The 21,213-nt window shown below is 38.1% G+C and overlaps 1 protein-coding gene across 1 annotated transcript in view; it reads left to right on the top strand.

The window, feature by feature from the left end:
- Nucleotides 1–21,213, top strand: part of LOC150078977 (spindle assembly abnormal protein 6 homolog) — a 100,699-nt gene that overhangs the window by 29,360 nt on the left and 50,126 nt on the right. The window contains exons 5-6 of the mRNA XM_090382908.1: nt 215–319; nt 13,981–14,155. Of these exons, the coding sequence (XP_090239034.1) occupies nt 215–319; nt 13,981–14,155 (280 nt within the window). The remainder of the gene's footprint in view (nt 1–214; nt 320–13,980; nt 14,156–21,213) is intronic.

The raw sequence follows: 21,213 nt of genomic DNA, 5'->3' as shown, positions 1-21,213 counted from the left end.
TGTTGCTGTATTAAAATAATCAGAAGATAGGTAAGGGGGGAAATGAGTGTGAAACTTAAATTGTTTTGGCACATAGTAGCTGGTTTAATTATATGCAGTTTGATCATATTGCCTTTTAACTTTATCATATTTTTGACTTTAGTACAGTTAAGTTACTTTTTGATCATTTCTTAAATTTAATAATAATATTATATGTAATTATCTGTTTATATAGTCTGAAAACACAACAAGGATTACTTGTCGATTTTCCTGCATTTCCTCAGAAATTTGTTGAATTACTTGAATTATGTGCACAGGAAGAACAGAAAGAAATTCCAAGGTATTATTTTACTTTATGGATACTTTGTCTCCTACATAATTAGTTTAGGCTCCATTAAATCTCTGGTGATGTTTTACACTATTGTAATTATTAGTATTATAATTAATACTATAATAATACTATAATAAATACTAATAAAGCATCTTCATAACCATCTGTTTACATTGATAGTGTGACCAAATCATAACTCCTATGGCTGCTTCATTTTGGACCACTTTTAATCTCCCCCCCCCCATAGCTTGTAAGCAACTCCTGAATTTTTGTTCTCTACATGCAAAACCTTGCATTTAAAAACTTCAGTTGCAATTTTTCAGACTATTTGTGACAACAGTCAAGTCATTTTGACTTAGCTCAGTTGCCCAAATGGTCTGAAACAGTTTGAAGCAAAATGGCCTGTTTCTGGTCATTAACCACCCTTCCTACCTTTAAATCACTGGCAAACTTTGAAAACTTCTGCACTCCCTCATCAGTGTCATTAAGGTAGATAAGAAACAGAAATTTCTTGACTCCACTTGCTACACTGATCCACTTTGAGGTATGTCCATTTATGAATTCTTTGTCTCCTGTCTTTTAGCCAACCCTTGATCCAGTGAACAGTCTTGCCATTAATCTCAATTTGCTCCAGTTTATATGATAGCCCTTCAGGGGGAACCATATCAAAAGCTTTACTGTAATCAAGGTAAATAATGTCAGAGTTGTTCCTTGCATCCAACTGTTTGATGACTTTGTCATAATAATTAACTGTTTTGTCAGGCAAGACTTCACCTTAACAAACCCATGTTGTGATTCATTAAGGATATCATTTCTGTTGAGATGGTTCTGTATTGTATCATTAATCAGAGATTCCTTGATCTTGATCACCACTGAAGTCAAGCTTGTCTGTAATTGCCAATCACACCTTTTGCACCTCCTTTGTGGATTGGGGAGATGTTGGCACTTTTCTAGACTAGGGGTGTCTTCCAATAGTCTAATGGAAATTCTCAATGGGTTGATCTACTCATGTGTAGCCTTTTTTTAGTATAATAGGTTTTATACCATCCATTTCTGGAGTCTTACCTTTGTTCAGCTTCAGTAGTTTCCCAAATATACTCTTTTCTGAGATTGAAATTATCACTTAATTTACAGCAATCTAGCTCCTTGTCACTGATCACTTTGTCATAAGTGAGCCAACTTATTTGACTCTTCTAGAGGAAAGTGAAACTTTTATTTATGCATTAAATTTTTGGAAATAATGCTACAGCTCTTATTATGAATTGAAAATATTTGATTTGAATAGTGACTCATGAGGGAATACATAGTGTTTAATGATATGGCCTTCACAACTTCTGATAACTGTTTTTCCATAAACAATGGTCTGTACAAAGGCAAAATTCAATTATATGTGATGGGATAATAATTTTTATTTGAGTTAAGGTATAAGGTATGTTCGTGTCAGACGGCACCTGGGATTTCTCCCATCTACACGTGTGTTTCGCTGTATCGAGGACAGTACACTGTCAAGCCAGAGACTTGAAAGTGTGTGGGTCGTGTCTGTGCAGTGTGATATGTTGTGCCCATTGTTTATCCGGCTTATTGGCTGCCAGGCCCCTAGTGGGGCCCGACGTTGCCCATACCCTGCCACATGGAGGCTAGCCGGGTGTATCCAGTATCATAACAATTGGCTCTGGCAGGTCCTGCCACCTAGTTTCCTGGGATTTCAGTGGCTAGGGCCTATTTAAAAAAAAAAAAAAAAAAAGTTTATGCATTTGACATTAATGCTTAATGGGATTGCTGTTAGGAAATCACTGGTTAGGGTTGAACACTAAAGAGATGTGTTAAAGGCCAAATAGGTCGGGCAAAATTGATGTTATTAAATTTAGACATGTAATGCTAGATAAAAGCTGATAGTGTTAGATATCTTAGAGATTTGCACAAAACCGGTAGAATTTAGACGTTGGTTATAATTTGGCGGCATTGTTAAGGGGTGTACTCGGTACACCCCTTAACAATTTAGTGAGAGAGAGGGGGGGTGATTGAAGACTGGGGAGGAAACAGATAGAAGAATAGGGATGGATAGAGTAGGCATCCCCAAAGAGGACAGTGGAGACGAGCCCACCAGGCGAAATATGGGGGGTAGGCAGGGAGGAGAGGAGACAGAGATCCGTCTCCTCCATTCCCTGCCTGGGGATGGGGTTTTAAAGGGAACCAGGTTAGAGTACCCAGTTCGGATCGCCAATGGCGTGTTGGCAACAAAGCCGCAGAATGTCTTCGTCGGTGTCATGTCCAAGGAGTGTCGAATCCGGTATGAAGGTCCAGCTGCCCATCCCGCTCTGGGGGTGGGATATGTTAGCTGGTAGTGGGGAACCTACCAGGTGAGGGGGGAGACACACACATTTACTTCATTCGTAATGTGCATTCTCACTCTACTTGCATATTTTTTTTTATTTATTTATTTATTTTTATTTATTTTTTTATTATTATTTTTTTTATTTATTTATTTTTTTTATACTTTTTTTCTTATTTTATAATTTTTTTATATATATATATATTTTTTTTTATTTTATTTTTTTTTTATTTATTTATTATTATTTTTTTTATTTCACTCAATTCATTCATCTTTTTCTCACACACCAGGAGGGGATGCAATGATGGGTAGCGTAAATTTAAATACTAATTAAAACCAGGATTAGTGTGTACTTAACTTAGCTTTTGTGGTTTGTGTTCTTTTCTCTCACGCTTGCACTTTTATTCATTCTTCTAGCTCTCATCTCATTTATTCGACTCTTTCTTTCTGCACTGCACTCTCTGGGCACCGCAACTTACTGTTATTCTTCAGTTGTGGTGCAGGCCTAGCTGCAAGGGTTTTTTTTTTTTTTTTTTTTGCAGGCCAGGGGAGAATGCAGTGATAGTGTTTATGTGGTTTGTAAATGTTTGTTGGTACAGTATATATAAAGTAATGTAAGTTATTTTTAACTTTGTATTCTTTCGGCCAATTACATTTGCTCTTCTGCTCATTCCCATTCACTTTCTCTGCATGCATTCCCTTCCCCCTCCCCTACATTGGTTTGGGGCCCCAGGTTCCTATGCATGGCATGGTAGTCATGGGGAGTTTTGTTATGTCAGGTTTTCGTCAGGGTGCAGAATACTGCTATCCTAACAGTTTTTAAGTCATCATCTGGGCGTGGTGGGAAACTTGGGCAATTTTACTATTGATTATTGTTTAATTGCTGGAGGGCTGAATTGCCATTCTTTGCATTGCTCTGCACATTTCGAAAACTTTCTGTGTGAAAGATGTAAAAGCTTTATAATTTTGCTCTTATATGATGAAGAGATGTTCTTCTCCCCTGGGAAGGGGACCAATCTGTGCTATTAGCTCTGTTCTGGGGATGTCATATATTATACATTCATAGTGAATGTGTGCCCAGTCTTCACTTTCGCCACAGGTGCAGTTTGGGTCATCGGTCAGGCCTAAGGAGGTTAGTTTCGCCTTTAGGGAGCCGTGCCCTGTCAATATAAATGTTGTAAAAAGTCCAGGGGCATACCACTTAGGTGGCTTTGGGCTAACCATTGACACCAGTGGCAGAAACCGTTTGGTGACCAGACCTCTGGTTTCCTGCTCCCACTTTGTTTGCCATAGCTCGTGGAGCTTTGTGGCTATTCTTTTTCTTTCATCATTGAAGGTATTGGTTGTATCAAGGGCTATCCCCAGAAATTCTGTGGGTATGCCCTTTTTAAATCTATAATATAAGCCTCTTTTGGCTACTTCCAGGTAAAGTGGGAGAGTTCCGGCCAGCAACTGTAGTGCAGGTGTGCTTACTGTGCAACATGCTCTGGTAATAGTGAGTAGTATTGTCCTTTGTATCGATTCTAATTTATTCCTATTTCTTACTATGGCCGAGCGGATGAACCACGCACCGGCTCCATAGGTGATAACAGGTAGGAACATTGCACGGTATATGATTGCCAAGGTCTTTCTTTCGAATCCCCAGTCTGCTCGACTGATCCTGGCAATCATACCTGCATAATTTCGCACTTTCTTCGCCAAGTAGATCAAATGGGGGTAAAAAGTTAATTTTGAATCAAAGACCACTCCAAGATATTTTAGTTCTGTTACCATTTTTATAGTGATTGTGTTAATTTTGATTTGTGGACGTCTTCTTATGTCCAAATTACCTTTTAGAAGTATTTGTTTGGTTTTTTCAGGCGATATTTTGAGCATGTGCATTTGTGCCCACTCCTGCAGCTGCAAGAGAGCGGCATTTGATCTTTGCTCTACAACCACTCGTGAGTTGCCTTTTACAAGGAAAATCATGTCATCTGCAAAGGCCAGGCTTTCCACGGGGCCCAGATCCAAGGCCAGAAATTCATCCAGAACAATGTTCCAAAAGAAAGGGCCAAGGATTGATCCCTGCGGGCAGCCTTTATTCACAGGGCGTGTCAATTCCTGGAACCTTGTGCGTACTGAGACACTTCTGTCTATAAGGTAGCTGTTTATTACCTTACGGAGGTTTTGTGGGGCATTTGCCTGGCGAAGTCTCCTAAGGACACTAGGCCACCACAGTGAGTCAAATGCCCCAGCAAAGTCAATGGAGATTGCCAGCATATATTTCTCCTCTGTGTTTTTAACTGTTGTCAGTAGGTGGTGCATGGCATCCTCCGTAGAATTGCCCTGCTTAAAACCATACTGATTGTTGGAATGCAAGCCTGCTTCTGTGTAATATTGCGCTAATCTGCTGTATATTAATATTTCGTATATTTTCCCTAGTACAGGGAGTAGGGCTGTTGGTCTATATGATTTGGGATCAGTAGGGAGTTTTTCAGGATTAACCTTAACACAGCTTGTTTCCATATTTTTGGGAATATACCTTCTGTCATACAGTTATTATATAGTGCTATTAATTTATCTGGTGCTATTTCTGCTAATTTTTTGATAATCTCAACCTCTAAGATTTCAAAACCTGGGCATTTATTGTTTTTGGTTTTAGATAGTGCTATTTCTAAGTCTTGTATAGTGAACAGAGGTTCAATATTGGCATTGTCATATTCAGTGTTTTCTTTTATAATGTCGAGCTGGGTGGGGGAATGATTTCCAGTTTCAGTCTGAATGATACTGTCTAGGATGTTATTTACAGAATACACCCAACACAGGGTTGGGGTTCCATCTGGTTTGACAATAGTTTCTAAGATATCTCCTCTTGGCAGCTTGTTGGTCACTATTCTGTAGACAACACCCCAAGGGTTATTGTTTCCAGTAGTTCCCACCAAGTGCTTCCAGCATTCCTTTTTCTTATCTCTTATGAGGGCTGTATACTGATTCCTGAGAGTTTTATAGTGACTCATGAGGGAATACATAGTGTTTAATGATATGGCCTTCACAACTTCTGATAACTGTTTTTCCATAAACAATGGTCTGTACAAAGCAAAATTCAATTATATGTGATGGGATAATAATTTTTATTTGAGTTAAGAGATGTGCACATAAATGCCTGAGTCTGAAATAAATATTTGTTTTATGTTATCTGTTGATTTTTGTTTGAATTTTAAAAAATGGCTGTGAAGTTTTCAATGATAAAAAATAATTAATAATAAGCAGATGCATAGCTGGTAAAATGTTTATTCATACTGGATACATGTTTGCTTTTTTTTTTTTTTTTTTTTACCATTGAAAACCTTGTAGCCATTTTTTTAAAATTCATAGTCATAGCTCCATAACTTTTCAGAATTAGACACACATTTATATGAATTTTTTTATTGTTTCCAAGTCCCGAAAGTATAGCGCACACATTGTGAAATACCCTGTGTCTTAACTGTGATGCTGCAAATGAGAAAATTTTTAAAGCTGAATAATTTTTGATTATACATTGAAGAGCTGGTTTCTTAGATACACCAACCTAATATCAAAAAGCCTCAAATTGCCAGGACATTACTTTATGAAGTACCAAAAGTGTTCTGCAGGGCTTATAGCCCATGCAGAGTTGGCCATGTACTGCAGTTGTGCAAGTTTGGATGGTTGTTGTTATTTGGTTTTTAGGAGCATTAGCAACTAAGGCCATATTGCCCGGGGATATGCGGTGGTCATTCCCTGACCTTTCCGCATCCTCCGTATTTGGTGGTCACAGGCTTGAACCCCGGTCTAATCAAGAAGCATGTGCTACACACTGCTGCTCCTACCCACCTGGCTACGGAGGTGCCTGGTTTGGATGGTGGCTGATCCCTGCCACAAACAGTTCATTCTACAGTCTCCCACAAGCTTTTGCTGCACCAGCAAATAAAGGGAAAAAAAAAAAAAAAAATGGTAGGCCAGCGAAGTATGGTAAAGTTACTGTAATGATCTAGAACCATTCCTGAGTCTGTTTTTTGAAATGGCAGGTTATCCTGCTAGAGGTAACTGTTACCAGATGGTTAAATTGTGAGCATAAAGGGCTGCATCTAGTTAGCAACGATGTTCAAGTAGGCTGTGGTATCCAGACACTCCATTGGTGTTAAGGACCTAATGTGTGTGAATGAAAAGACTCTCACACTTTTGGCATTAGCTTGCACCGTTGATACCTGGTGTAATGGGCTCATTGGATCATGCTGCTATACATGATCTAGCTGTTAGTGTGGTACAACTGGAACCAGAATTCATCAGACCTTTTTCTACTCCTCAGATGCCTATATGATCATTCCTGTGCACACTATACCTGTAACTGCTTGGTTTGAGGTGACTACAAGGGAAAACCCAGTAAGGTTGAGTAAGTTGATTGCCTAAGTTGATAATGTCTTTTTGAATAGTACAGCATCACTTGAATAGTAGTTATGAATCCACCGTACATTTAAAATTTTGAGACATTGCCAGGATAGCTGTTTTGAAGCTACTGGCATTTTAATAGCTGGTGGGTGCTCTCAGTGAGCAACCATACATTGAACAGTAAGTAATGTATTTTGTCTTAAGTGAACAGCCAAACAGTGAAACACACAGCAGCTATTACATGTTTGCACCACATGCCTTTAACCTTTAGAACTGGACTGACTGTATTACCCTTTACAATGGGATATTTCAATGTAAAAGTTGAAATAAATTTGACCACTCACCAGCTGATGAGATTAGTATAAGTAAGTTCAAATGATGCAAGGAAGCAGACTTTTTCTTCATCAGCCAAAAAAAATATAAAAATAAATAAATAATAATAATAAAGTAAAACAGAATATTCATGCTATTCTCATTTCCACGGCATAACCATCCAGTCCCACTTTGAATTTAGCCACATTCTGGCATGTTTGATGGCAACTTATTCCTATGCTCATCTTGATGCTCATTGGTAAACTTCATGAGATCCAGTCTCCTGTTATTCCCTGAGATTTTATATTCTGTTCTCCCTGTTCTCAACAGGGAGAACAGATCTTCCTCATAGATGTGCTTCTTGTCTCATCTATGAGGGAGAACAGATCTTCCTCATTCATTTTACTTAGTCCATTCAGCACTTTATACACCTCATCAATGTTCTCTTAAGTGTGTAGTTGTCAAACTCTGTACAGGCAATCCCTGTATAACACAGTACTTCTACAATATGATTTCACTCTAACATGATTGATAAATTCCGGCAATCCTTGCACAACAAGGTTTCTCTCTAACACGGTTTGAGAATTGCTGGAAATCTCGCATAACACTATTTTTTCGCTTTTGTGCTGGGAAAACCCTTTTATTATGTTGGATGTAATTTTTAAATGTTTCTATTCCTTTTTGTGAATCTCCACTGTTGACGACTCACTAGTCGTTATCGCCTTCGTAATATTTTTCTAAAGCACTTTTCTGAAGGTCACGACCCTAAAACAATAAAAACAATTTGAATTTTCTGGTTTATTGGTCTTTTCTGTTAGTGTAATCAGTTATAAAGGGGTAGTAAACTCGATCTTCTTCCATTTGCTATAGTACCGATAGCTGGAATTCTGTGTTTTTTCACATTATTATGGTGAAATGTGTTTCCCTGTCACTGAAATATTCAATCATGTAAAACACATAAATAAATTTTCAGAAACTCATTACTCCGTATCGTGTTTGTTGCAACTTGTGCATGCTGTGTTTTTTGTTATTAATTGCTTATCATTTTTACTGTTTTAAATTTTACAACAAAAAGAAGAAAAAAAAGTCAGTGAACAGAAATATCAATTAGAATGTATATATTACAGTACTTATTAATTAAGCTATGTATGTAGGTGTGAATATATTTTTATTTTGCTAACTGGAAAATATTCTTCCAATTTTCGCATATCATTTAAAGCAGAGGTCCGCTGTATTTTGTTGGGATGTCCCTGGGTTAGGTTTTGTGCTATTGAGCTTGTGCTTGTTTGAGACCATAAAAAATAATTGACTTCGAAGAGTGTGCAGTTTGTGACTTTTAAAGAGAGCAGAAAGTACTTGAAATCTAGATGCTGCAGAAGAGATTGTGCTTAGCAGCGAGGAAGAAAATTAAATGAACGTACATTATCTCACATATAAGTATCACAGTTTGTAAGGTAAGACGTTTGTTCAGTTATTACTATTTAAGTTACTATTATAAAAATAAAGTTAAAATATTAAGTTATTACTACTATAAAAATTAAGTTTCCGATAGTTATAAAAAAAATTGTGTATTTTTGTTAGCTTTTACATGAGATTTTGTAGGAATCAAACTACTGTGTTATACGAGTGTTACCTGTAATTCAGACCTTTTAAGCTGTTCTTCTTATGTACATTGCTTTGCATTCAATAATTTAGTATTAGCATTAGTAGAGGCACATGATACAAGAAAGCAAGTTTATACAGCATCAGCCAAAAAGAAAAATCCCTTCCCATTTCACCGATCCATTCATTCCAAATGTTTGTCTGGTTCTGCCTTGAATTTATTTAAGCGATCAACTATCCGCTGGCTAAAGGCAAACTTCCGCACATCTATTCTACAACTGTTTTTCCTCGGTTTGAATCTATGCCCCCTCAGGTTTGTAATCTGAACAAGAGGAAGAATCTCATAAGTATTAAGCCTGCTTAATTCATTCCAGGCCTTATACACCTCAATCAGATTGCCTCGTGGTGCCTAGTCTCTAGAAGCTGCAGTTTGCAGAACTTAAGCCTTTCTTCATAAGAGCACCCCTTTGTTCCCTTCACCAGTCTTGTTGCCCTTCTCTGTACTTGTTCTAGCAACTACATCCTTTCTAAAATGAGGCTTTCAGACCTGTACACAGTACTCAAAAGGTGTGGCTTGACCATTGCCTTATACAAAGGGATAATCACTTCCTTATCCCTGCTTGAAAAATTCCTGTATATCATTGACAAGATCCCCATGACCTACTCTGGCAGCCTGTCTGCACTGCTCAGAAAACTTCATATCTGACTGCACAAGGTTCCTTTCATTCTCCACTACCCTAAATGTAACACCACATAGTTGGTACATTTCTCTGGGGTTACTGCTACCCATATTCAGTACTTTGCATTTGTCAATGTTAAACTTCAGTTGCCACTTCTCAGCCCATGTACCCAACTTTTCCAGACCTATTTGTTCACCCTTCTTTGAACTCTCTCTATCTCTTCTTTTAGATGTGGTCTCCAGGCCTGAATATAATGTTCAGTATGGTCTAACCACCATCCTATATATATATATCTTCTTTTAAATGTGGTCTCCATTTTTTTTTTTTTTTTTTTTTTTTTTTTATGAAAACCCCAAACACGAGAGGTATTAGAACCCATAGTACTTAGTACCGTGCTTGGGTTGAATGTTGAGAAGATGATAGACGATTATTTATTGACATTAGACTTGAACTTCTATAGACTGTAATTTTCAGGAAATATGTACGAAGGAAGGTTGTTGAATGAAGACAGTTGAATGAATAAACGAGAAAGATGAAAAGTTGGTTCTGTGAGTTTGAAGTTGGACAGTAAATGGATGTTGGCCGGTGACAGCATGTGTTCGGACTGTTTTGAAAGAGAGTGTGGGAATTATAGAAGCTAATTCAGAAAAACGGTGCCCATGGGGGAGCGTCTGTAGAAAAGGCACACAGCAGAAGCAGTATATCTATGAGACAGCGAGTGGAGAGGCTCTGTTAGAGATGAGTCATAAAGTCTGGGGCGGTGCCCATATCTGGCACCGCCCCAGATATGGGAACAATATTCCATGGTGGGGCAGATTTGCGATTTGTACAGAGTTAACAGCTGTTTGGAAGAAAAGTAATGCCAAGAGTGAAAGAGAAAACCAAGTTTTTCAGAAGTGGAGGAAGCAATATTTGTAATGTGCTTGTGCCAAGTGCGATTAGAAGTGAGGGTAATCCCCAAAAGAGATATATCATTTTGCTTAGAAATTGGAGTGTTGCCAAAGATAAGCATAGGAGCTGAAGAATCCTTTTTGTGAGATATAAGACAGGACTGAGTTTTAGAAGGATTGAAATCAACTAAGTTGTCATTGCCATACTGGAGAATTAACTGGTGATTGGCATTTAAGGAATTGGTAGCGGATATTCGAGAAGTTGAAGCTGATTGAGCAGGGCAAGGTTTCTCAAAATGGAAAGTGGAATGCAATGTGCTATCATCGGCAAAACTATGGATAGGATTTCCAGTCAATGGAAGAAGGTCATTAATATACAAGAGGAAAAGAGTGGGGGAAAGCACTGAACCTTGGGGGCACCAGCATTAGTGGAGAAGTTAGAACACAGAGAGCCATCTACCATTACCCTTAGTGAGCGATCAGACAGAAAACTGGATAACCAATTACAAAAAACAGTTGGCAAACCATAAGCTGGAAGCCTGTTTAGAAGACCTTTATGCCAAATACCATCGAAAGCCTTTGAGATGTCAAGAGCAACTGCTTGTGTTTCACCGAACTTTTCCATTGAATTTGTCCGTAAATGGGTAACATAAGCCAGAATATCACCAGCAGATCGACACTGATGGAATCCATTCTGGCAATTGTTGATCAGGCAGAAGGATTCTAGGTAGTTTAAGAGTTGGCAGTTAATTGATTTCTCCATTACTTTAGAAAGAGCAGAAGTAATTGCAATGGGACAATAATTAGATAAGAGGGATTTGTCACCCTTTTTAGGAACTGGCTGGATATGAGCAGTTCCAAGCAGAAGGAAAAACACCTTTGGAATAAGAAAGCGAAAAAAGGCAGCAAAGAATAAGAGTAAGTTGAGGAGCACAGTTTTGAGAAAAAGTGGAGAAATACCATAAGGACCTGGAGCTTTCTTAGCATTAAGATTGGTCAAAATCCTGACATCCTTTTGATGGAATACCACAGGAGGCATTGAATGGAACATGTTGGAAATGGTGGGAGGTGTTTTACCAAGATCATTAATACATGAGTTGGAAGAAAAATGGGATGCTAGCAGGTCAGCTTTATCCTTTAGTTACCATTTTTTGGACCATATCTGCAAGTATTTTTGAAGCACATCATGGCAGTTGTATATTATATGTGAGTTTCGTAGCTGTTTCAAAACTGCTGGCAGAGGTACCAGTGGCTCTGAAACAGGTGTCTTACCAATATCTTAAACTTTTAAATGTAACAGATTCACCTGTTCTTGTGATGCTGTACAAGCTAAAAAAAATATTCACAGGCTGAACTGTGTGAATAATAGTACAGTCGGTCCTCGTATAACACGTGTTTACATTACACAAATTCGATCATACACGATTTATAAATAGGGGAACGATATCTTATATAACACGAACCGAATTCGCTTATGCACGATTCGCCTTTGTGTTTACAAGAAATGGCAGTCGAACGCAGAATCACCCCAACCAAACGCAACACGATAGGAATGAAGAGAAGATTCTGAAAATGTATTTATGTTTTTTATATCAGTGAAGGGGAAACACATTTCACCATAATAACGTAAAAACCAACACAATTCCAGCTATCGATATAATCGCAAATGCAATTAGATCGAGTTTACTACCAGTTTATAACATATTTTACTAGCAGAACGCAACTGGAAATTGTTTTATGGTAGTAACCCCCAGAAATGTGCTTTAGTAAAATGTGAGGTGTTAATAGTGTATCTTTGCCTTTATGGTGTTGTTTATTCAGTTGCTACACGGGCGCAGCTTTGTTTATGTGTATCAAGCATGCCTCCTCGTTTTGTAATTGTGCTTTATTCCCTAAAAATTAGTAAAATACTTAAAGTGTGAAAAGGAAGCGTCCTGGCGAAGACGCTGCAGATTCAGAGAGAAAAAAAAATAAGCAATATTGATAAACAGAGGCGGACTGGGTCAAAAATTCTTACCCGGGAAAATTTATAGTGGCCTCATACTATGGTTTATGGCCAAAATCACACCGGCCTCCGGCCCACTGGGATTTCCCGGGTAAGGCTTATGGCCAGTCCGCTTCTGTCGATAGAGAAAAAATATGAAATTGTGAAACGCTTTGAGCGAAATGAAAGACCATGTGATATTGCACGTGCTACAGACCGAAATGAGGCAGCGCCGAGAATTAGAAAGAATGCAGAGAAAATAAAAACAACTTTCATAGTAGGAACAACACAAAGTGTAATTAAAATCCATTAGATTAAGACACAAAGAATTGGAAGAGATAGAATGGCTATGATCTGTTTGGATAGAAAATCAAACAAAAAACAAGTTTGCTTACGATAGAAGCAAAAGCATTAGCAATATTTTATTACGTAATAGTCGTAATAAAATACGTAAGCATTTTATTACGACTTACGTATTATAATTTATACTTACGTATTATAATCTATACTTAAGTATTTTATTACGACTATTTTATTTAATATAATAAATTTTTTACTATTTTATTAATAAATCTTTATTATTTAAATAAATAATAAAAAATAAATATTTTTTATTATTTATTATATTATAATAAAAATAAAAAATATAATATTATTTTTTATTACGTATTTTAATCGTTATAAAATACGTAAGTATTTTATAACGATTAAAATTACCCGATTATTTATTGTGTTTGGTAATGTTTTGGTTCCAAATGTGTGTTCAATCTTAGGTGGTCGGCACCTAACCCCACTTTTCCCATAGGGCCTGTTGTTTATATTGCACGAGGGTTTCTAGGAACACAACTATCGTGCTATACGAGGACAGACTGTATTTGTCTCTAAAGTGAACATAGAGCCAAACTTTAGTGATGTGTACTTGGCATCGTTCTTTGACTGGAGCAGATTGATCCCTATTATCAGAAATTATGAATTTTACTTTATTTCAACTTCTGGATTGAAATATCCCCCTGTAATCCTGTGGTATTGTACAAGTGTAGTTGTCTGCTGACATACCCCTTTCTGCTCTAGTACTGTGCTGTTATATGTCTGATTTTGACTCATCTTTTAGACCATGATTCTTTTCACCTTCTGTCAGGTTACTACAGTAATCTGTCTCTGGCTGCAGAACTGCCATTGGCTGAATGTTTTCTGGTTGTTGGACAATTGTCAGTATGCTCTGTGTTGTACATGAATACTGGCAGATGCCATTGTCCATGATGCTTGTAGTGGAACATCTAATGGCAGCTATCACACTGCACTCAGAATTATTTAGGCCATGCTGTTGGTGAATTCTCTTGCTGAATTATGCGCATGCACACACACACATACCCATTTGTAAATTTATTATTTATATAAGTAGCAATTCATAATTCTTAAAGATTTGTATGCTTTTTTTTTGTTTCTTGTAATTTAATTAACTTATGTTTACTTGCTTTTTGAAGGTTTTTATTATCTCTCAGTTTGGTTGGGAAATTAGGAGTTGATCCTGGTCCAGCCCAGTTAGATGTTGTGGAGACTAATCCATTTAAGCACCTAACGCACTTATCTCTGAAACTTGTACCAGCATCTGATTCAAATGTGAAAAAGTATTTGGCTAAATGTCTAAAAATCTTACAGGTATTGTATTTTTTACTGTTTTGATTGTTTAAACAAATTTATTCCATTTGTGTGCATTTCTTTGACGGTACGCAACGGTATGGCGTACCGGCACCTTTATTAACAGTGACATTTGGATGCAGTGCATTTTGAAATTTGTAATATTCCGTAAATTTTTTTCACATGTTTATCTACTATTCAAATAAGCTTAAAATTATTTAACTAAATTTACATTTTTTACTGTCTATTGTTAAGATATTTTCTATATAAAACTATAACCATTTTTATAATTCTAAATTACTCAGTCGGACCTCTGTTTAATTATTTTGAATTCCCCTTGAAAGTTATATTTAAAATAGTTTCCGTTGAGCGAGAATATTTTCATATAGCGAACGGATTAGGAGAGAATATACTTGGTACGCACTGTTCACATTTCTGTCCTTCAGGCAATTTAGGCAATTAGTGCTGCTGCGCCGAATTAAGAGAGCTGAAGGGATTACCATTCTACAACTTAGTGGTATCTGGTAAAAACTATTCGACCACCCGTCCCACATACGAAGATGGGTCTTGGTGAGGAAGCTCCCTTCCATTGTTGACTTTGCCTTTTTGTTTCGGGGTCATAAGCAAATACCCAGCTTTCATCCCCTGTAATCACACAAGAAAGCAAATCTGGAACATCTTCAATGCTTTCCAACATCTCCTGAGAATGTCGCAACTGAATTTCTTTCTACTCGTGAGAGAGGTTTTTCAGTACCAGCTTTGCACACACTTTCCTCATCAACAAATTTTTAGTCAAAATTAATCTAAAACTTTCCCAATTAATGTTTAGTTTTTTGGCAATCATGTTTGTGATTAACCGCCTATCGCTTCGAACAAGATCACACGCACGAACAATGTTTTTGTCATGTTGAGTTGTGGAAAGATGCCCTGAACACTCAACATCTTCGACGGATTCACGTCTTTCTCGAAACTGTTTTGCCCAGTTGAAAATGCTTGGTTTCGACATAGTATAATTTCCATAAACTCTGGTCAACTTTTCATAAATATCTGTTGACAATTTGCCACTTTTCACCAAAATTTTTATCATAACTCTTTTCTATAAATTGCCTTCCATTTTTTACGTAACACAGAACTAAAACACATCTTTACACGAACCAACTTGTACAATGACTGACGATGTTTATCCTTTGCATGCAGGGGTGGGGGGAGGTTCAGGCTACACAGTGGGAGGATGTAACGGTTTAGAGTGTGGCCACTTTGGCGGAAACAGAATTATTCTTGAAACTTTGTCACACCTCGTAAATAGATGGCAGTACAGCAGAAAGCAACTTGTAATTGGTTACAACACATTTGTATCTGATTACGAGAGCCGACCGGGCTAGCTGAGTGGGTAAAGTACCTGCCCGGCAGCCCAAAGGTCGCGGGTTCGATCCCCGCCTCGGGCTTGGATCAAAGTACTGCAAAAACCTTGGGAGGTGCAATATGGCCACAGAAGCCGATGCGCCAACAACTACCAAATCAATCAATCAATCTGATTACGAGTTGTAATCGGATACAACACGTTTGTTGCACAACACATGTGACTGAAAGAGGACTGCAAAAAACAGTGCTGCCTACTGTTAACATTTGAATATAAACATCAGTAAGCATTGATTCAGATTGTTTATGTAAAAAATGTAAATAGATGATAGTACAATAATTGTGCCAGCACAGTGGGAAAACAAATTCCATAGTCAGAAATGCTTACAAGGGTGGTGGCTGTGCCATCAGCTTCCAGTCCAATGTTGTGGCCACCGAAATATTTCTTTGGTGGCCATAGAACTGAATAAAATTGTGAAGAAATAGTATAGGACTGAGTTTTAGAAGGAATAAAATTAACTAAGTATTCATCACCCCTTTGAAGAATTACCTGGAAACTTACATTTAAGCAATTTTCAGTAGATATTCAAGAAGTTGAAGCCTTTTGTGCAGAGTAAGTTTCCCTGCCTGGAATGTAGTGTGTTTCATCAGCGAAATTATGAATAAGATTTACAGTCAGTAGAGGAAAGTCATTAATATACAAGAGCAAAAGAGTGGGAGAAAGAACTGAACCCTGTGGAACACTAGTATTAGAAAAAAGTCAGAAGACAGAGCCACCTGTCATCACCTGTAGTGAGTGTTGGGAGAGAAAACTGGCTATTCAGTTACAAAACAGCAGAAGACAAACCATAATATGGAAGTTTATTTGGATGACCTTTATGCCAAACACAATCAAAGGCCTTGGAAATGTCAAGAGCTATTTTTTTTTTTGCTTGAATCTCGCTGAACTTTTCCATAGAATTTGTTCAAAGATGAGCAAAAATAGCCACTGTATCACTAGTCACTATATCACTAATGAAGTAACACTGAAGGAATCAATATTGCCAATTATTGATCATATGAAAGATTTTGAAATAGTGTAAGAGTTGGCGGTTGATAGCGGATTTTTCCTTTGCTTTGGAAAGAGTGGAGGTAAGTGCAATAGTATGATAATTGGAAGGGAGAAATTTGTCCCCCTCTTTAGGAACTGGCTAGATAAGACAAATTTCCATGCAAAAGGAAACGCATTGTAATAAGAGAGTGTAAAAAGGGAACAAAAGAGGATCAAATGCTGGAGCAGAGGTTTTGGAGAAATACTGTTGGGACTTGGTGAATTTTTGGCAACAAGGTTGTTCAGAATTCTTTTAATATCCTTGTGTCACAGGAGGCATTAAGTGTATTGTGTTTCCTATGTTAGAAAGTGATTGCCGAGATCATTGGGGAAATGGTTAGGGGAAAAATAGAATGCCAGTAAGTCAGTTTATCTTTAAAGGATGTAACAGAGGTGTAAGTATGGAAGGGCAGAAGTTACAGTCTAAAAGACTGGAAGATCAGAAGGCTTGACTACCATTTTGGCATGAAGTACATATTTTACTCTCAGCCTGTTTAAAATAAAATGTGGATTAATTAATAACTTTTACAATTTGTCAAAATGAAGTTAGGAGATATGGATATAAGCTAATTGTGATGTGCTGTGTTTTTATCTTGAGGCTTTGGCGCATTTCTTGAATATATAAAATTTATATTAAGGACAAGATTTTAGAATGAGTTGAAGAATAAAGGATATAATCCTTACAAGAATAATTTCACTGAATATTCCAAGCAAACATTAGGATCAGAAGAAAACAGTATTCAGCCAAGGAAAAGAGAAATAAAAATCTTGAATATCATCCCATTTTGCATTCTTGTAATGCCAAACTACATGAGACTGAGAATGGTCCTGGAAACAAGGGAAAGAATTTGTTGGGGAAGAGATCAAGTTATGAATTAAAGCACCTAGAGGACCACCAACATTAACTGAGTACTTTGAAGGGTTACTGGTTACGAAAATATCAAGAATGTTGGGTATGTGGTTAGGATGGCCTGACATCTTAGTAAGCAAATGAACAAGCTCCATAACGTCATTAGTAGTTGCAGAAGCTTCAGCATCTCTGCCACCTACATCTGTTCAACTAGAAAATTGAAGCCAGTTGGAATTGTGAACATTAAAAATTTTAAAAAAATAAAAAAAAAAACAAGGAAGGTTAGATTGGGCAAAGTAAAGTTTCAAAGGAAGGAAGTAAGAACGTTTGAAGAATGAAAGCGTTCGCTCTGATATCAGAGCGAACATTTCGTAGGCACCCAATACTTGAGATTTTGTCAGAAAAAATAAGTGAGGGCTTGGCAGATTGTAAGTGGAAATGGACAACATTGAGATTGGAACTGAGATCTGTTATATTTGTAAAATGAATTAGGAGGTATTTGGGAGGTTTAAGTGGTCTTTTCACAGATAAGTTTGTTCTGTTCACTTAATTATTCATGTTACATTGGTATAGATAAGGTAAAATTGGGGAGGGGGGGGGGTTGAGCATATGTGATTGATGAAATTTTTGGATGAAGCATATGTGCAACACGAATATAGCCAGTTCCTTGACATAATGTGTTCTTGGCAATATCCTTGCATATGTACTACGCTGACTTCCTCCAGTTACAACCAGCATAGAAAAGTGAGATTATATACTAGCTGATCCAGATGCCTCCTAGAAAGTTACTAATAAGTTCAGTCAGTTGAACTATGCACAGTTTCTAGCCTGTGAAAAGTGTTTTAAATCCATACTTTTGAAAAGAAAGGAATATTGGATGTCATTGTGATGCATATCATAACCTCAAAAGACATGACCTATTGACTGCATTGGCTGATAGAGTCATCTACACTTAGTACTGTCTAGTTATCTATACACTGAGGATTGACAATTCTTCTGTGTGATGTCGATCTTATGCCTGCTTATGTTAGTCTATCTACCTCTTGAATGTGGCGCCTCCGTAGCCAGGTGGGCAGGAGCAGCAGTGCGTAGCACACGCTTGATAAGACCGGGGTTCGAACCCGTGACCACCAAATGCAGAGGATGCAGAAAGGTCAGGGAATGACCGCTACATATCCCCGGAGCAATATGGCCCTAGTTGCTGGTGCTCCTAAAAACCAAATAACAACAACAACCTCTGGAATGTACTGGAAGATTCAAAATTTATTTGGCCCAAATCGTAAGTGTTAGTTTATCATTGACAACTTGATGGAATTTGATTGTAACTGCTACAGTGACAGCTCTGGTCATCTAACAGTTGTTATATGTTAACTTTTAATCACTAGTCAGTAGTGTTTTATGTTGAGGGCAGCACATCATTTTCCCAAGACACAGCACATATTCATAATTGAAAATCCAGGAGCCCCAGGTTATTATTTTTCAACCTACTTTAAAGGTGTGGCACTGTATACAGTAATAAACTTCACATATTGGAAGAATTAAAAGTCATCAATTCAGAAATTTTAATGATAACTGTTCAAACACTATCAGGCATCAAATTGTGAAAAGTTTCTTACATTTATTACATAGTGAAAAGAGTTTCTTACATTTGGGAAGGTCACTTTCAGTGTTTATTGTGATCTCTATTATAATTATGTTTATAATAATAATTAAAATAAAACTGAAAATGTACAGTGGTTTAGTGTGTGTTTTGAATTGCCCTGTACTAGGAATGCTGGTTACCTGGTTATATACACATGTACACATGTGTATACAGGGTGTTTCAGTTAAACGTTTCAGAACTTCTAAGAGGGGTAGGGTACATCCTGACAACTCGAAATCATATAGCAATGTGGGGTCGGAAATGCTTTCCTGAAGCGGTGTTGTACACAGAAGCACCATAAAGAAAAGAGACCGTAAGTGAGAAATCGTTTTAATAATACATGAAAAGAAGCAAAAGGTACATGGATTAAAGTAAGTGTTCGAAGTTTCTTCCACGGGCTACAATGCACGCCTCACATCTCCGACGCATGGACATCCGAACATTCTGGAATACTCCAGGCGAATTTCGAATTTCTTGAACAAGAACGCCAAGTTAGTAGGATGGATGATTACACGAACGCAGAGTTAGTCGATATGCATTTGGCGTACGGGGCTGAAAATTGTAGTGGGCCAGCCGCACAGCGTTTGTACGCGGAACGATATCCGACGAGGCGTATTCCCAGTCATAATTTCTTTGCAAGACTGCACCAGAGGTTAGCTGAGAGAGGTTCATTTGAAAGAGCTGACAGGGACAGGGTAAGAACAGCACGGACTCCAGCCGTCGAACAGAATGTGCTGCAGCATGTACAGGGGAATCCAAGAACGAGTACACGAAGTCTAGCAAACGCAGTCGGGGTTTCCCATTGCAGCGTCTGGAGGATTCTCCGAGAACAAGACATGCATCCGTTTCACGTGCAGCGTGTCCAGACACAGCAACCGGAGGATTATGCACCTCGTATTGCTTTCGCACAGTGGTACCTTGGAAAATGTGCTACAAATCCCCTTTTTCCTGCTGAAGTGTTGGTTTCCGATGAGGCATCCTTCACAAGGGAAGGAATTTTCAACACGCATAACGACCATATCTGGGCGGTCGAGAACCCGCATGCAATACGACGTCGTGCAGCACAGATTCGATTTTCGGTCAATGTATGGGCCGGTATTATGGGAGATCACCTCATCGGACCTTACCTGTTACCGTGTCGTCTAACCGGACCTATCTACTTGATCTTTCTGCAGCAAGTATTGCCACAACTTTTGAGAGATTAACAGATTTCTGCATCGACGCTGATTGATTTAATTTGATTTGGTAGTTGTTGGCGCATCGGTTTCTGTGGCCATATTGCACCTCCCAAGGTTTTTGCAGTACTTTGATCCAAGCCCGAGGCGGGAATCGAACCCGCGACCTTTGGGTTGCCGGGCAAGTACTTTACCCACTCGGCTAGCCCGGTCGGCCTGCGTCGACGCAACAGCCAATGTGGTTCCAGTCAGAATGTCCCTGCCCATTATAGCGGAGATGTTCGTAGCTACCTGGATGTCACATTTGGTCAACAGTGGACCGGACGTGGTGGTCTCGTGCGTTGGCCTGCTCGGTCACCCGACCTATCATGTCTTGATTTTTATTTCTGGGGTCATATGAAATCGCTAGTTTATGACACCTCTGTTGACAATGCTGAGGAGCTGGTTGCAAGAATCGCAGTAGCTGCCGAAGAAATTCAAAATTCGCCTGGAGTATTCCAGAATGTTCGGATGTCCATGCGTCGGAGATGTGAGGCGTGCATTGTATCCCGTGGAAGAAACTTCGAACACTTACTTTAATCCATGTACCTTTTGCTTCTTTTCATGTATTATTAAAACGATTTCTCACTTACAGTCTCTTTTCTTTATGGTGCTTCTGTGTATAACACCGCTTCAGGAAAGCATTTCCGACCCCACATTGCTATATGATTTCGAGTTGTCAGGATGTACCCTACCCCTCTTAGAAGTTCTGAAACGTTTAACTGAAACACCCTGTATAGCCAGGAAACTAACATCCCACCATTGTGGTGATATAAACAGAGTATTTGCTAATTGAAAAATTTGCTCAAAACATAAGCAAATAAAACTTTCATTATGTTGTGAATTAAAAAAAAAAAAAAAAAAAAAACATTATAAACATGAAACCATTAGTCACTTTTATTTTCAAGTTTGTGAAACTATTAA

This window comes from Mastigoproctus giganteus, chromosome 10 (genome assembly GCF_048544385.1).
Source record: "Mastigoproctus giganteus isolate SK-2022 chromosome 10, ASM4854438v1, whole genome shotgun sequence".
Lineage (NCBI taxonomy): Eukaryota > Metazoa > Arthropoda > Arachnida > Uropygi > Thelyphonidae > Mastigoproctus > Mastigoproctus giganteus.
Note: the sequence above shows the minus strand (reverse complement) of the source record. Positions and strands in the feature narration are given on the sequence as shown.